At 36.9% G+C, this 18,366-nt stretch overlaps 2 protein-coding genes across 4 annotated transcripts in view; one reads left to right on the forward strand and one right to left on the reverse strand.

Moving 5' to 3' along the window:
* The window catches only part of LOC134673349 (ETS-like protein pointed), a 161,081-nt gene that overhangs the window by 132,542 nt on the left and 10,173 nt on the right, over positions 1 to 18,366 (reverse strand). For 2 of the 3 annotated variants that reach the window (XM_063531318.1, XM_063531317.1), the window contains exon 2: positions 4,152 to 4,287. In XM_063531318.1, the coding sequence (XP_063387388.1) occupies positions 4,152 to 4,277 (126 nt within the window). In that variant the 5' untranslated portion in view covers positions 4,278 to 4,287. Of the gene's footprint in view, positions 1 to 4,151; positions 4,288 to 18,366 lie in introns of those variants that run through there. The other variant, XM_063531320.1, reaches the window with a different exon arrangement.
* Positions 12,296 to 14,059, forward strand: LOC134673293 (ATP synthase subunit d, mitochondrial-like). The gene is made up of 3 exons (XM_063531256.1): positions 12,296 to 12,496; positions 12,804 to 13,022; positions 13,834 to 14,059. Exons 1-3 carry the CDS (start codon positions 12,375 to 12,377, stop codon positions 14,039 to 14,041), a joined length of 549 nt encoding a protein of 182 aa, XP_063387326.1. The 5' UTR covers positions 12,296 to 12,374; the 3' UTR covers positions 14,042 to 14,059.

Here is an 18,366-nt window from a genome sequence, read left to right on the forward strand (position 1 = left end):
CTTTTTTTTGTAATCGGCTATTATGCCTTTCTACGAAGTTTCAAAGCATTTGTAATGGATTTAAATTTTCAACCCCTTTTTAACCCTGTTAGGGGATGAATTTTACAAAACGCTGAAATTACTTTTCTCGTCTTCTAATAATATCCCTAAATACAAAGATTCAACTTAACCACTCGAAAAAAATTTTGATTTCCATACAAACTTTCAACCCCTTTTTGACCACCTTAGGGGATGAATTTTCAAAAACGCTGAAATTAGTTTTCTTGTATTTTAATAGTATATCTTTTTAGGAAGTTTCAAATTCCTAGCTTAAAAGAAAACTTTAACCCCATACAAACTTTCATCCCCTTTTTAACCCCCTTAGGGGTTGAATTTCTCAAAATCGCTTCTTATCTCTTGTACACTTTATAAATGCAATCTGGTGTGCAAATTTCAACTTTCTGGCTTTTGTAGTTTCGGCTCTGCGTTGATGAATCAGTCAGTCAGTCAGTCAGGACACTTGCATTTATATATATACTAGCTGTTGCCCGCGACTTCGTCCGCGTGGAATCTTATCTTCAACATTTTACATCTTTAGTACCTATAATTTTCATATCCAAGCAATGTTGAAATTAAGTACTTTTCTTTTTTAGCAAGTTGTATGAAGTTTTATTTCAAGTGGATTTTGATGTTGGTTGCTGAAATTACTTTTCTTGTATTCTCATAATAGGTACCTATGCTCTTATACAAAGATAAAAGTTCCGCACTCACAAAATATCTGATCTCCATACAAACTTTCAACCTCTTTCTCACCACCTTGAGGGATAATTTTCAAAAATGCTTGAATTCGTTTTCATGTTTTTTATTTTGCAAAAAGTTCAAGTTCCTAGCTTAAAATTAAATTTACACCCCAAGACGAACTTTCACCCCCTTTTTAACCCCCTTAGGGGTAGAATTTCCTAAAACGTTGCAATTACTTACTTTTTTTTGTAATCGGCTATTATGTCTTTCTAAGAAGTTTCAAAGCATTTGTAATGGATTCAAACTTTGAACCCCATTTTAACCCTGTTAGGGGATGAATTTTACAAATCGCTGAAATCACTTTTATTGTCTTCTAATAATATCCCCAAATACAAAGATTCAAATCCCGCGCTCGAAAAAATGTATGATATCCATACAAACTTTCAACCCCGTTTTCACCACCATAGGGGATGAATTTTCAAAAACGCTGAAATTCGTTTTCTTGTATTTTAATTTAATACCTTTTTACAAAGTTTCAAGTTCCTAGCTTCAAATAAAATTTGCACCTGAAGACGAACTTTCATCCCCTTTTTAACCCCCTTAGGGGTTGAAATTCCAAGAACGTTGCAATTACTTTGTTTTGTAATCGGCTATTATGCCTTTCTAAGAATTTTCTAAGCATAAGTAATGGATTAAAATTTTCAACCCCTTTTTAACCCTGTTAGGGGATGAATTTTACAAAACGCTGAAATTACTTTTATTGCCTTCTAACAATATCCCCAAATACAAGGATTCAAGTCCCGCGCTCGAAAAAAATTTTGATATCCATACAAACTTTCAACCCCTTTTTCACCACCTTAGGGGATGAATTTTCAAAAACGCTGAAATTAGTTTTCTTGTATTTTAATAATATATCTTTTGACGAAGTTTCAAATTCGTAGCTCAAAAGAAAACTTCAACCCCATACAAACATTCATCCCCTTTTTAACCCTGTTAGGAGATGAATTTTACAAAACGCTGAAATTACTTTTATTGTCTTCTAATAATATCCCCAAATATAAAAACTCAAGTCCCGCGCTCGAAAAAAATTTTGATATCCATACAAACTTTCAACCCCTTTTTCACCACCTTGGGGGATGAATTTTCTAAAACGCTGAAATTAGTTTTCTTGTACTTGAATTTGATACATTTTTACAAAGTTTCAAGTTCCTAGCTTAAAATAAAATTTGCACCCGAAGACGAACTTTCATCCCCTTTTTAACCCCCTTAGGGGTTGAATTTCCAAAAACGGTGCAATCACTTTTTTTTGTAATCGGCTATTATGCCTTTCTAAGAAGTTTCAAAGCATTTGTAATGGATTACAATTTTCAGCCCCTTTTTAACCCTGTTAGGGGATGAATTTTACAAAACGCTGAAATTACTTTTATTGCCTTCTAACAATATCCACAAATACAAAGATTCAAGTCCCGCGCTCGAAAAAAATTTTGATATCCATACAAACTTTCAACCCCTTTATCACCACCTTAGGGGATGAATTTTCAAAAACGCTGAAATTAGTTTTCTTGTATTTTAATAATATATCTTTTGACGAAGTTTCAAATTCCTAGCTCAAAAGAAAACTTCAACCCCATACAAACATTCATCCCCTTTTTAACCCTGTTAGGAGATGAATTTTACAAAACGCTGAAATTACTTTTATTGTCTTCTAATAATATCCCCAAATACAAAGACTCAAGTCCCGCGCTCGAAAAAAATTTTGATATCCATACAAACTTTCAACCCCTTTTTCACCACCTTGGGGGATGAATTTTCTAAAACGCTGAAATTAGTTTTCTTGTACTTGAATTTGATACATTTTTACAAAGTTTCAAGTTCCTAGCTTAAAATAAAATTTGCACCCGAAGACGAACTTTCATCCCCTTTTTAACCCCCTTAGGGGTTGAATTTCCAAAAACGGTGCAATCGCTTTTTTTTGTAATCGGCTATTATGCATTTCTAAGAAGTTTCAAAGCATTTGTAATGGATTACAATTTTCAACCCCTTTTTAACCCTGTTAGGGGATGAATTTTACAAAACGCTGAAATTACTTTTCCTGTCTTCTAATAATATCCCTAAATACAAAGATTTAAGTCCACCACTCGAAAAAAATTTTGATTTCCATACAAACTTTCAACCCCTTTTTCACCACCTTAGGGGATGAATTTTCAAAAACGCTGAAATTATTTTTCTTGTATTTTAATGACGTATCTTTTTACGAAGTTTTAAATTCCTAGCTTAAAAGAAAACTTTAACCCCATACAAACTTTCATCCCCTTTTTAACCCCCTTAGGGGTTGAATTTCTCAAAATCGCTTCTTATCTCTTGTACACTTTATAAATGCAATCTGGTGTGCAAATTTCAACTTTCTGGCTTTTGTAGTTTCGGCTCTGCGTTGATGAATCAGTCAGTCAGTCAGTCAGGACACTTGCATTTATATATATAGATATATATAAAGATAAAGATTAGGTATTTTGGGTTATTGTGGCGGCGCGGCATGAAATTGAGCTTAAAAATTCAATATAATATTTTAAACTTTCGCGTTAAAAAAAATCTAAAAAATTCTGCGATAACACTATTGAGAACACGAAGTTAGTAAATAGGTAATTTGTGACGCCATTACACAATTTGCTAATTAAGTGCCATATTTATAGCGCAGTTTCAGGCATTTCATTGTTTATAAATTGCTAGCATGTAACCTGGATCTAGCACTTCATGCGTAATGTGCCACATGTAGATATAATTGCGAATACTGTCTATACTCGTCCGAGAGGGTACGGAAACCGACAATTTATTCCTACCCACAATCCTGTCCAGAAAGAAACCGGCCGGAGAAACGCTTACTTATTAGGTATCCAACCGGTCCCGGCTAGTTTTCTAATATGACATCTTTACATAAACTAACAACTTTCCTTGATTTTCCTGTCGTTTGTTATGCCAAGATCAAGGTTTGGACAGGAAACTGACGCTTTAGTTACCTACTAAAGGCGGCGCTGTGCCACTTATTCTTGTGCCAAGGTGCGTTAAGTAAGATCGAACGCTCAACGTGAAACTAGTTACGATAGGTACCACAGGAAAATGATAATGTACGATTTTAAAAGACAGTTTTCTGAGATGCTATTCCATGAGAAGCCTATGCCCCGATTGCCCCGCAGTGTTCTATTACTGTCCGCTGCTGGTAATGTAGATAAATTAGTGTATATACCTACTTAATTGAGAGTGAGTGCATCGTATCTGAGTTTGCCCATTCATCGTAGAAAGGTTATATTTCTAGGTCCTGTGCCTTGGTAGGGACGGTGGCTCCTCATAGAAGGCGGCCTCCTCCAGGCCGTAGTCGGTCCCGCTTTCCCCCCACCTCATCACGATCGGCCAGAGAGAGGTGATATAATACTCACTAGATCCAGGCGGAGGCTGAAGGAAACATGCTTGCGCGGCGGCGGCGCCAGCGCCGGCGGCCCCTCGTAGAAGGCGGCCTCCTCCAGGCCGTAGTCGGCCTCGCCGTCCCCCCACTCCAGCTTCATCGTGCTGGGACTGCGGACAAAGGAATACTATAAGGCTTACAGTTCGATATTGCCTTACGAGTCACTCTGACTTGACCTATTCGTAATCTAAACTGTGATAGTCTAGGGCTCTAGGCCGGCTAGTGTGTGTTGCATTAGGTAAGTAATAAAATATATAGAAAATATCATTTGGTCAAATGTATGTACATAGTTGATATTTATTGACATCCAAATCACTAAAAAGTCATCTTTGTTTTTATTTACTAGACGCACACACCATGCACACAGTGCTTCTTTTGTGTTTTATTTAACACTTATTAGTAGGCAGTAAAACATCAAAGAAAACTCACAAACAATTTCTAAACTTACTGCCTTGTTATATATATTTATACCTGTTTACCACCTGAGCATAACTGTACAAATATAGAAGTGAATGTGCCAATTAAGCAAATATAGTTTTGATATAACACAACACATATTTTACGATGCCAAGTGTGAATAAAATAAATAATATAAGTAATTATCTATAGGTAGTATCGCATAAACATCATACCAGGTGTAGGATTAGATCATTCATTCATATAATTGATCATATTCGAAGCCCTTAACTCATTGACGTAAGGACTAAAATGGTCATTAATAATGTGGCTTCGTTGTCACAATAGTTCATTCATTGATAGTACTATGTTGTCGTTACTCATCCATGTTGTCGTAACGCAGAAAGGAGAATTTATTGATTCAACTGCAACTGGTAAGTCTGATGTGACGATACAGTTTTTCCTTTCCGTGTATAAGATAATAGTTTTTTCGTGGAAAATGATGCACGTCTTTTGAGAGGGGAGATAATTTTAATATGTATAGTAACAGTACGTAGTTTATGTTAATATTAACCTACTTATATTGACGTAACATATAATATAATACACATATGGACAAGTTTAGAGGAACGCAAAACGAAAAGTTTAATTACTCATTTTGAGCTGTCATTAATTAAACCTTATTTTTTTGCATACCTCTAAATTTGATCCCTTATAGGGATAAGTTCGCCTTTGTACTTCCATTACTGTAATTTATTTTTGTAAACCTGTGTTGTGTACAATAAAGTGATTACTACTACTACTGCTACTAATTTGTCCATGTATGAATGCTGACTTCAAGAGTGCTAAGATTTTATATTTTTTGTGTCTAGAAAATTACGAAATACTGGAGTTAAGACATGACACATGCAGGTGTGGTGAGTAGGTACCTACTCCTAGATTCCGTAAACCACCTCCGATTTAGGAATAGAGGAACTTGCGAGCAACCTACTTAATCTTCAATATTGAACGTTGTAAGTATTGGATATTTAACGTAAACTCCATGAGAATAAATGATTTAAAAAATACAAAAAAAAAAATATTCATGTAAAGCTTTCCCACGATAAGTCAAAACGTCCAATCATAACGAAGCCTTCCATTCGAAAGTCAACGCGTAGAATACTCTGCACCTAGCAACAGTACGGCTTCGGTAACCGCAAGGAACCTGTTCCGTCGCGTCGGCCTATCTGCTGCATTTTGTCTTTTTTGTCCACGCCGTGAAATGCGCGGTTACTTGGTTACTTGGTTTGTTACGATTGATTTATTTTTGGATCGAGGAACGTCAACCAATCTTAAGGCTGGTTTAGACGGTGCGAGAACTCGAATAGGAGTTTCTTTACATTGCGGTATTTGATTCATCGGCTGAACTGGATGCAACCAATAGTCCCCAATGTAACTAAAATCGCATACGAATTCACTCGTCGTCTAAATCAGCCCTTATCTTAGGAGGCGTGCGTGTCTATACCGTTTACTAAATAAGATCTATTTTTACGTCGCTTTTTAATTGCAACAATCATAATTATGGCAGTTTTATTTGAGTGTCGTGTTGACTGATGACGACGACACATAAGAAAAATTATAAGGATCTATAATCTTTTCTAATTTAGAGTTCAAAAGAAACAGATTATAATATCCCTAAAACCCTTCTCTGAAACCATCAAAGCTGAAGGACTTTTAAAATGTAACGAGTTGATCCGGCGGAAACGGTTTCCGAACGTCTTTTTAAATTATCTATTTTCTGTCGCGTTAGGAATTAATGAACCCTTCGGGTGTATAATTAAGGCTAGCGTTCGCGTGACTAATGGAGGGTTGAGCGTATTTGTAATTTGGTTGGGGTTATACTAGTAGCGTAGAGTGTAAGTATGTCGTCGGATTGTGCGCAGGAGTCGTGTCGTACGCCAATATCCGCCGGATACGGCAGTGACACCGGCGCGTGATTGTTCTAATTGAAACGGCGTGTCGATCAGCGCCGATTTGTTCGGAAGGGTGAGTCTTAATAGCTGGAGCTACTGATTTATGACTATTCTCGTTGTCGCTAAGACTATAGCAGCGTATAAGGGTCATGAAGAAATGTTGGTTCTACTGTCTGTCTTTTTTCTGATAGTTAAGGACGATGAACTAAGGACAGTTTCACCAACCACACTTAACAGACTGATCAACATCACTTAACAGAGTGATGAAGATTTTCATACAACAACATTTTGCGAACGCTATATTAACGGTGACAGACGATTTGGTGCGTCCGTTCCCTAAATCTTTCACAATGTAGGTTAAAACTAGTACAAGCGCTGCATGTGTAGGTATACCTATAATATTTCAAAGCCAAATGCTCAAATTTCAGTAGGTAGAATATTGAGCAAGTTCTTACGTTTCCTAAATGCGTTAAGCTCCTTGATTTCCTAATGGCGTAGTTCATTCTAATTTGTAACTTATCTTAACTAATGTAACGAGTACGAGAGTACTTTACTTACTGACTTAATGGGAAAGTAAGTTTGTCTACCTATTTTTCTGATTTCGGGACCCACGGAACACCATAGATGGTGCTAGCCGGAGTGCAGGCAGACCGAAAAGGAGATGGCGGAACGACTTGGACGTATTTTGTCCGGATTGGCGGGAAACTGCAAAGGACAGGGTTGAGTGGAGGAAGCGAGGGAGGCCTTTGCCCAGCAGTGGGACACTTAACCAGGCTAACAAAAAAAAACTGAACTAAGGCACCAGAAGCTTAAGCCCAAGGAAATAACAACATTGGTTTTATTTACTTCGCCAACTAACTGTTTTACAGTTTGGCGAAACTTTAAATATAGGTACACTATACGTAGTGTTTTGTTAAATAAAAAAAGACACTTTAATTAAGTTTACTATCACAATTTAAAGTGTCACTTAGTAAAACTGGGAGCTATAGAAATAGTTGTAGTTACATCGTAAAGTTAACTATCGCAAAGTTGGGCAAAGCTCGCCCACATGCACTATCGGGCGCGATAAGATAAACCTATCTGTCATGTTCCGCGACTACCACTACTTTGTGCATTGTGTTTCCACAAGTTTTCTGGAATTATGCATGTTAAAGGAACATCTTTGTTTGGATTATGGGAATTTAAATTTCTATGGAACTCGGACATGCATTAGGTAAATGGATTTTTAATTACCTAAAGTCTAGCTCGATATTATTAATAGTACATTATTGTCGAGGCTCGGAAGTAGCTACTTGCAGGCTGAGGATTCGTTTTAAACGGACGACCTTGGGAGTCCGTTTAATTGAATCCGAAGCCAGCAAGTAGCCTTCCAGCCGAGTCATATATAGTGCTTTTCTCAAAAATGGTGCAAGAAATATAAATATCATAGAAATATTTTACAAAAGCAACGTTCTTACATATATATTTTGACAGAAATAAGCCCATGCCGCCTATTTATTTTTTTTAATAAAAAAATTGAAGTGTATTTTTCTGCCAAAAATACGCCAACCTATTTGAGACATTTAAATAGTCGCGGTACTAATCATCTGTTTGGCTGTTTAATGGGCCTGTGCCTTCATTTGATATGGTCATTTCAACTTTTAAAAAGTTTGGAACTCGACAAATAATGGAATTTGTATGCAACATTGCAGTCCCAAAATCGAGACTGCAATGTTTTTAACTTTTTAATTTTTGACTGACCATAAACTACGCGCTTCGCGACCTAGTTTTTAGACGGCAAAGTCGACTTTGCCGTCCATTTTTGAGAAAAATAAATTATGTTATAATACACACGAGAAAACTACACTTAGCTCTACAATATTCCTAAATTTAGACCACGTTAAGTTTTCATGTAAAGTGCTACGGTCAAGCATGGAGCTTATAGTGATAGGTATGTATGCATTCTTACCTTACTGCCACGAGTGCCAAGCAACTTTGTGCAAAATTAGCGTAGCCACTAGCCAGAGTTCTAACACTTCTAACTTTCAAACTGTTTCTAGATTCTTACTCGCAAGCCTTTTGGTCTGTTAATTTGGGTACTTGGAACTAACCATCTATTCTTTGATGAATTGAGAAGCTTTTAAATGTGTTAGAGCAATCTGAGAAACTAGTAAAGGCAAAGAAATCACATCTGCACTTGACTATGCAACTCTGAAGCTTACAATATGCTGATTTCGTATGTGAGGATAGAAAATAATATTTTCTCAAACATGCAATGAAATATTGATGTTATGTTCCTTATAATAGGCTGCGAAGTATGACGTTTCAGGTGCGGCTAGGACAAAAGGTCGTTAATGGAATTTCATACACATCTTGCAGGCCTAGGCCGGCAAAGTCCTTTTTTTTAATTTTCATTTCACAGATATTTGTGACACAGCATCGTGAAATTCATCCATAAAAAAAAATTTGAGGCAGTATTTGCTTTATGGCTCGTAATGACACTCTGCCACTACGCCTATAAAAAAAAAACAAAAAACAATGTTTGCTATAATTTGCAGTTTTATTTGTACAAAATCAACATGAACTTAATAAATAATACACTCTATAATTTTAAATTATAAATTTAACTACATAAATAAAAACATTTAAAATATTTCATCTAAACGTTAGCGGTAAAAAGGTCTACTCAAACACGCGTAGTTATATTTTTTAAATTGTTATGGAGGTAAAGTTGAAAAATATTCATTCTGTTTTATTGGATTTATGGTGCGTTGTTGATTTTTTGACTTTAATATGAGTTCCGACGAAATAATGAAATTAATATTAATTGTAATCGTAGGCGTTGGAATTGGCAGCGTAAGCAGAATTGATTTAAATAACTTGCTGCCTCTGCCGCCAAGTCAAAGACGAAGGATGTATATGGTTGCTTCTGGCAATTTTATTATTTAAGAAACTAAGAAAAATGGCTTACAGTTTATTAGAAACAGTTTTGTGGCATATTTTAAATGAATGTACCTACAAATTCGTCAACACTGTGGAAATTATACTTATTTACTCCATGCATAAAGCAACGATGTATGTGAAACATGATATCAACACGAAAGACTATGTAAACTTATGTGACGAAAACGACAGTCAGACGGATACAAGGCGAAAAAATTAAAGATACATGAAAATATACGGGTAGTAAAAATACACGACTCGTGTAAAACATACGCGTGATAATGATATAGGTACGTGTTGGTTATATTTTGGGTGTAGTTTACTTTTAGTTTTTTCTATAAAGAAAACTTGGGTTTCGTGGATTTTTTATTTTATTTATTTCATTGCATGTTTGAGAAAAGCACTATACATACCTCGGCGGGAAATGGGGTTGCCCGCGCTCAGACCTATCCGGCCTCGTTTCGCTCGGCCGTCTATATGTCTTCGGCCGGCAACCCCTTTCGTCCCGGCCTCTGTAGTAATGTACTATTAAACAACACAAAGTTAACGGAGACAATTTGCTGAAACAGTAATTAAAGTAACTTCCCCTAAGTAGTAAGTAGTTTCCCCTCTGGGTTGGAAGGTCAGATGACCGTCGCTTTCGTAGAAACTAGTGCCCACGTCAATTTTTGGGATTAGTTGTCAGGCTCCCATGAGCCGTGGCAAAATGCCGGGATAACGCGAGGAAGAAGTAACTAAAGTAACTTAAAGTTACCACCAACTGCATATTTTACATATATCCAAGCCTTATAAACGCATTTCTCGCCGACTTCCAGACACATGGACCAAATCACACCCTCAGGGCAGTCTGCCAAGTTGCCAACACGCGGGCGACAAATTGCTGGGGCACAGGCATTCAACGTATGTTCATGTACAGTCGGCAGCGTTCATTCGGGGACCTTATATTATTAACGACATGGAGACTTTCTGCTATAGATGCCGCCAGCCTCCTAAATGCGAAATAGATACATATAGAAAATTTAATAATTATCTTATATTTATATTATAAGAATTCGTTGAATTTAGGAAAAAGTTCGCCGATAATACATTGTCGTGGCATTGGCTTAGATAGCTATGCGAAGCTATAGAGCTTCAGCAAATCTGTATGTATTTGTATCCTAATTTTCTGTCCAGCTTAATATCATATATCAATTTGCTTCGTGTTAAGATATTGAGAGTTGAGACACATACGCGCCATAAAGAAGTCACGGTTTTGATATTTTATCTTGTTGACACATCGCTTTCAACCGGTTATAAAAAGCTATTCGTGAGTAGATGTGTCAGAAGTTAAATGTCAGGTACATAGTGGATCTTGGTCGAGTATTTTCTAATTCAACTTATTTTATTCCGGACACTAGGTGGTTTATAAACCAATGAATAAATAAACATTGCAATAATACCAAACATTCATCGATCGCAAAATGTTCATCAGTCATTGAGTGTCAGAAACGAATGCATTTTCTCTCATCAAATCTTATCTTTAATCACGGGACGAAAAATGTCAGAACTAGATCATGTAGGCCCGCAAAAAGAAACAGACCCATCGATTTATACATCGTTATAAAAAGTGGGCAATATAAGGACGACATGTCTCACTATGTTGGCCCACAGCACGGCCAACAATTAAATAAATTAAATATGATTTAATAAAAAGGCCCCTGTGGAGCCTGGTTGTACGCTACCAGGTTACTGATGGCCCTAGGATCGTTTCCGAAATTGCGAAATTTCCACATGGAAAATGTTCGGAAACTTTTCAGATTTTTGTACCTATATGTATATGAATCGAAATTTCCATTTCCATAATGAAACTTCTGTCCTTATTTCCTGTGAAATTTTCTGGAACGTTTTCATCATTTTGTAAACATTTCGCAACAGGTTAAAAGGAATATTGCCGCCGACTGTACCGCCATAAGGTTCCCGACCTACAGAACTTGAACCTGGCAACAGCCTCACGCGATATCGCATGCTCCTTAATGTCTTCTGCGTCGCGTGGCGACTAATCGATTCGTTTATGCACTGGCATAGTGAAAGCTTTCCAGGTAGTTCAGGTACTGCTCTCTTATGTCTGTGTCTGGTAAAAACATTTGGTTCGGTATTCGGATGCCATTTATAAGGGAATTTACCCTACCGTACTAACATTTTAGCGTGGTCAGACAACGCGTGACTAATAAAAATAAAATTATAAATACATACCGTTTTATGTAACAAATTACTTACCTTTTAGAGACTGTTGTTAAAGTAATAAATATGACAATAAAAGCATTATTAAACGTTATCTATTGCACTATTAAGTACCTATATAATTAGAAGATACCCGAGAATATATGTATTTATAGAATATTAATCGAATATTAAATCAATGATACAATATTGACATTTACAGCAAATAGACAACAAAGAGCATATAATCACTACGTATAGACAACTCATATTCACTCATTTATTATGATTGACAAATTCGATATGTTCATAGAGTTGAGATTAATTTTGGAAGCAAACTTATTATCACTTAGTGCACTACTTGTTGCGAACTCTCATCTTAAAGGTCGGCAACGGACTTACAACCTCTCTAATGTTCATCATCATCATCATTTCAGCGTATATACGTCCCACTGCTGAGCACAGGCCTCCTCTCATGCGCGAGAGGGTCTCTAATGTTGCGAGTGCGTATTTGGTGCGTATTATGGGCGACGGTAAACGACTCCTATATCTTAAAAAAAAAACTTGTTGCTCAAACACAACGCTAGCTAAAACCTCCTTGGACTGTGACTTGTTGTTCAGAATTGTCATATCAAATAATGACATCCTGAATTGTCATAAATTGCGAGTATTCATATTACACAAGCTTTTTACTTTCAATAATTATTAAGTAGTCAAAAGCACGGAACATGATAGCCAAAAGATTTACCAAACCCTCCATTAATTGGGTAGAATTAGAAAAACTTGTACCACCTGAACAGAAAGGCAACTACTTGGCTTTCAAGGCAAAATCTGATAACTATTTTAGGAGGTAAAGTGCTGTAATCCTTAGTGAATTCTAAAGTATGCCTCTTGGCATCTCTTAGTGATGAACACGTAGCACATAATGAGGTTTTAGATGGATCATTAATACTTTGTGGTTGAATGATGCATTGGCAACAAAGTTTTTGTTCTAAGGTGTTGTCGGCTCGCGGGGTGGTTGGCATCGTACCTTGGGATATTTTAAAAATAAACTGCCTAAATACGTCCGATAATACAGTGTATATACCTTAAGTTGATCCAAGTTTTTGCTAAAGTCCAACAAGAGATATGATAAAAATCGATGTCTTACTTCCCAGAGTGCAAGCAAATCCACCTGAGCCACCCAAAATCGACTGGGCGGCATACCAGAAACTCTGCCCGCTGCCAGGCCTGGTGGAAAAGATGAAGTCATCCTACGAGGCATACAAAGTGCCCGTCCCAGCAGACAGCCTGACGGCCGCCATTGACAAGCAGTGGGAGAGTTTACAGCCGGAGATAAAGGCGTACGTCGCTGAACGCCAGAAGGAAATCGACTTGTAAGAATTACATATTTGTATTATTTGCCCTTGATAAATTTGATTACCTTGTCTGAAATGATAGATTAGCCGCTTCTGAGTAGAAGTTTTCCCCATGACAGTTTTTTGTTCTATGACATTTCCAGTTCTTGGATATTACACATACTTTTCAGAAGATATCTAATCGATCAGCTGAATAAGCAGTTAATAAAGCGCGTAAAAAATACTTATACGGCAAAGCATAGCGATTATTACGTTGCCTAGGAGAATACTCTCAATTCCGTAAAATTAGGTGCCTTAGGAATCGAGTTCTATGGTCCCCTCGCCACTGATTAACATAAAGTTTATTAAACCTACTAGACCAGATCAAGTGCCTATTCCACCAAGTGACAATATGACAGGCGACAGTTTACAAAGATAATTCGGTAAACATTATAATACTTGTCCACTATCTTTCTGTCTTGTCAGGTGTCATGGTTAGGAAATATAGGCACAGATGTAAACACGGCTTCTGTGCACAACAAAATATTCAACTCGCTACAAATACTCGTTTAATGGTGGATTAATTAGTAGGCCCCGCCAACACTTGGCCGGACCTAGTCTGAGATCGCTTGACGAGTCGAGACTGCATAATTAATTACATTCTTGTAAATGTGCTTTAATATATATCTTCTTTTTACAAGGATCAAGGCCAAAATAGAAATAGCAGAAACCTACCTAACGCGATTTAATTAAGTCTACACTTGTAATTTTGGTTACAGCCTCCTAGAAATACCTCGTCGCTTCCTAGTAAAAGTATAGACTAAATTTTAATTATATCATATTTGAACAGGGCCACAAAGGGTATAAACTACATCAACTCTCTACCAAAGTTCGACGTGATGACTATGGAGATGGTGTACGACATGTATCCGGACATCGCGCTGGACCCGGTTAACCGGCCGACCTTCTGGCCGCATACGCCGGACGAACAGCCGGGCTATAGGACCCCGGAGCAGCGCGACTTCAAGCATTGGGATGTATTTACTCCGAAAAAGTAAAATTGGCTCTAATTCGGTGTGTATGTATTTGAAACGAGTGGAGATATGCTTGCAGACGAGATATAACTCAAGTTATTTTGTTTTTAATTTATGCTAAAAACTAAATGATTTCAGAAAATTTAATACCTCTCCTCGAAGGTATCATGTTTTTGAAATGTTTGGTGTTGTTGTCTTTAAAGTATTTTTGTAATAAACTCACGTAACTAGTCTTTATTATAAGATATCTTTAATGATTTCTGCATTCGCCGTACTTCCCTTACCCGTCCTCCACTTTTTGCGGTTCTGTTCTGATCTGAGAAGATTTTCAGTAAAGCAAAGAATTTATCGCTCAGAGCCCGATTTGTTTTTTGAAATAGACATCTATTAGATATCTTTTAGACATCACCAAGATACGATAACGATATGTTTAAGATCTAACCTGTCAAATTTGACATTTGCGCGATACTCTTGAACGATTTCCACAGGACATGACTTAGAGATCCAATTCACATCTAATAGATATCTTACTCTATCTAACGTAAAAGTGACATTGGTTGCCCGAATTACGCTGCAAAAGAGAACTGGTTGATATCTAAACTATAACGTATCTAGAATGGATCTAGTACGTGTCGTCTCTTGTGAATATCTTGAAGTTCGAATACGGCAGTCAGTGTCCGTGAGTCGTAATACGTTTCAGGTTTAACGACAGTAGCTTGCGGAGAAAATAAAAATTATCATTGAAAATTGCAGACCAGTAGCGCAGCAGTCCAAACAAACGTTTGATTTATTGTCTATGGCTGTGGCACACAGAAAGGGCTGAATAAGTCTATATTTAGTTCACGTTCAGGGTCGCGGGGACGGCGAGCTGCGCTAAATTATGATTGATGCTGGGATTGAATTGCGGGGAGATTAATTTCTAAGATTTGTTATAATGTCGAAAAGCCATTCCAAACTAATTGCAGACTTTAAGAGTATAATTATATGAACAGTATATGTAATACAAGTTAAATAAGGAGCAACGTCAATCGTACTTTGTTTAAACCTTTGATTTTGTCTTCTCTTTGGCTTTGAGTTTGCTATCTTCCGTCAAAGACAGGCAAAGACGATTTATAAAGACATCAAAAATAGTTGCTTTTTACAAAGTAATTGTTAACCCTTTAACCATTTGACATTCCTTTCTAGTCATTCGATTTAGAACCGTAATTCTTATAGTAGAGATGCGTTTTTGTTTTAAGTATGATGGCAAGTATGTTGCCACTACGAATGCTCGTAACGTTATTTCTTCGTTTTTGCATATTTTTATTTCCCGATCAGAGTTTATAGTGTAATTCTGTACAAACTGGCAATAAGAGCAGTCCAGAATAGATACAAGCTCGATATCTAGTTATTAATACAAACTTAATGTGGATATTTCACATGCAATAGCCCGTTTGAATGGACGATGTGTACTTGCTGTGCCAGACGCGCTTCCGAGAAAACTGTTTCTTAACTCGACTCAACACAGTACAAGTGTCTTGTCTTGTACGATGTAAGTAGTAAATGCGGATTAATGCATGCATTTCAATTCCATTTTACACAGATGGGTTTAGTCATTGAGGGTTTTAGAAAGTCTTTATTAAACAGAGAGGTAAACGTAAACAAAGTTATTACAGATAAAAGCGTAATTATTTAACATCAGAAACATTATGACTTAATTTGTGAATTTAAGCTTCGAAAATTGTTGCATTTTTGAAAAATTGTGCTTGCTGAGCTTTTCTTGAAATCCCTAATATCCCTTCATAAATACACAGAAGAATTATGACTCGTTTTTTGGGCAAGATACGAACCTTGGTAATAAAGTATTAATGCATTAATTTTCATCATATAAGATCTAAAATATTTAAGCTAAGTAGATGACAAACGATGCTTGTTTCTTTCAAAATTATTTGATAAGAAACGACATTTCTAGAAAGTAGACTTATTTCTACGAGTTTTCGTCTGTAAGTAATTTTCCATCCGGTTTAAAGGATATTTTTATAAATATCTCATCCTTTTCCTCTGAAGCAAGCGTCGACGCGGTTCGGATCCGTCGGCAACGCGCGGATATCCGAGGCGACCGGAAGTGATTAGGGCCCAAGTCTAGGAAAATGTATCTTTAGAACTTATTGTTTAGATTTCATAAGTTGACAAGTAATTGGCTCGCATGCAAGGCCTACACTTTCATAAATAGTACGAGTATTTAATAGTTTGAGGAATATTAATGTCATGTCCCTATTACTTACCTACTGAATATCGTTTTGAGTATCGTTCAACTGATATTATGGTTCTAAATATTTTGGTGGCCAGGCCTGACTTTCATGATAGAACTTTGGAAGCTTCCCAAATTGGAATCTTTGCTTGCAGCAACTTCGACTAAATCATTATCCCAACATTCGCTCTCAATGGGCTTGACTTAACCGTAGTCATTTTCGGTACATGGTAATTACAATTACCATGTAGGCACGCGATTTGTTTACCAACAAGCCAATACTTTTAACCATGTGCCTATGCAAATGTATTTAAATCTTTCCGGCGAGAGCGTTTTCACTTTTCCTATCGCGTTTTGTTGACACGATACATTGGTGCACATGCACACAAGTGCGTAGGCGTATGTGGCTCTGGTAGGGTGAGAGACCACCTGTTACAGGCTGGCTATATTTAGCCCTCCCCTCCCTACCCTCGCTCATTCATAAACATAACTCGGTGACTAATGTGTGAAGCTGTTGAAATGCTAAGTTTAAAGCGAGGATAAACGCGGCCACTGACTGGATTGCGGTCTATTCAGCATTGCTTTCATCTTTTAATACACCTACAGAACAATCACGATCACTTTCTGCCATGAGTTGCCGATTTTTCAATGAATTAAAAATATTGACATCACTATTGTAATGAGGAGATGGCGGGATGACTTTGACGCCTTACGCAACTGGCCAGAAGAAGCGCCAAATCGGGAGTTATGGAGAACCAGTGGAGAAGCCTTTGCCCAGCAGTGGGACACTCACATACGCTAAGAAAATAAGAATTGTTAAATTACCTATATGTAGGGTTGCCATACGTCCCGTATATACGGGACTGTCACCGTATTTCAACTGGTCCCGTTTTTGTAACCCCAGCTCCAAACAGCAGAACCCCTTTGGAGACCCCTGCTGACGAAACAACTTACAAGGTCTCATAGAAGGAACCAGCTATCACGTTTATGGAATCCTTCGAAAATTAACTGGCTCCCCAATTTTTTACAACTTTAACTAGTGTTTATATTTAAAATATTCTATAGTAAATTTTACTTAAGTAGAAATTGCTAGTTGCTTAACCTTACCGAACGTTGTAATTTTTCACACTTTACTACGTATAACATCCACTCCAGTCATTGGAAAATTTACATGTTTTCCATGTGATTGGCATTTATTTTCTATCCTTTACTTACTTAAGCTTAGAAGAAGCTGCACATTATCTGCAACGTTTTACGAGCAAATGCAACTATGTACCTATAGCCTATAGTTTATTATCTGCACGCGAACTTTCTTATTTGTAAATACATATTTACTGTGAACGAAACTGGAGCTTTCACGCTAAAACAACATCTTTACATTACCATAGCTTTTTCTCATTTCTACATCGAAGTTTCTAGAGTCAAACCAAGATAACTCTGTAGCGATTTTGATAGCACAAACTGTGAAAGTGTTATTTTAAACGTCAAGTTTTTATGAAATTATGACGTTTAGACTAGCACTTGCACAGTCTGTTATAAAAATCGCTGCAGTGTTATCTTGGTCTGATGTTGCTTCACAGATTGTATTAACCTGGTTAGTTTCAAATTGGCCTTTATTTTTGCACGTTTAAGATATTTAGTTATTATTAGGAGATAGAAAGTAAAAAACCTTTTTAAGATCAATTCATAGCTTGGATAAGTTTTATACATACCTACCTACTTGTAGATTCTTTGGATGCATGCGTCCACGTTTGGCAGTCGCGCGCCGTAGCCATTACCTTGGCCTAAACCGTGATAGCTATACTAAAAAGCAGAACCCAAATGTCATATTTTTATACAAGTGTTATAGTAACATACGACATTTTGACATTTGACGACAGTGTGACACCCACTAACTATGCATTAATATACGCCACACGACCCAAGGCGTTGGATATATGATATTATTCTAATATTGCCGTTTGTTAACCTCACACACATAAGTATTATTAATTTATGCTATCGTTTTCATTCAAATAAGGTGGGCAGGTATTGCTTAAACAAATAATGCCTCATTTTGACCAAATTAAACCTAAAAAGATTATAAATCTCGAGTCAATAGACCTTTCTAAACAATTCT

The sequence above is a fragment of the Cydia fagiglandana genome, chromosome 18 (assembly GCF_963556715.1).
Source record: "Cydia fagiglandana chromosome 18, ilCydFagi1.1, whole genome shotgun sequence".
Lineage (NCBI taxonomy): Eukaryota > Metazoa > Arthropoda > Insecta > Lepidoptera > Tortricidae > Cydia > Cydia fagiglandana.

Excerpts from the sequence above, each read along its gene's own strand:
- LOC134673293 (XM_063531256.1), top strand. The coding sequence starts at position 12,375 with ATGATAGCCAAAAGATTTACCAAACCCTCCATTAATTGGGTAGAATTA. Across the intron at positions 12,497-12,803 it reads TCTGATAACTATTTTAGGAG|AGTGCAAGCAAATCCACCTG; the intron begins GTAAAGTGCTGT and ends CTTACTTCCCAG. Across the intron at positions 13,023-13,833 it reads CGCCAGAAGGAAATCGACTT|GGCCACAAAGGGTATAAACT; the intron begins GTAAGAATTACA and ends ATATTTGAACAG.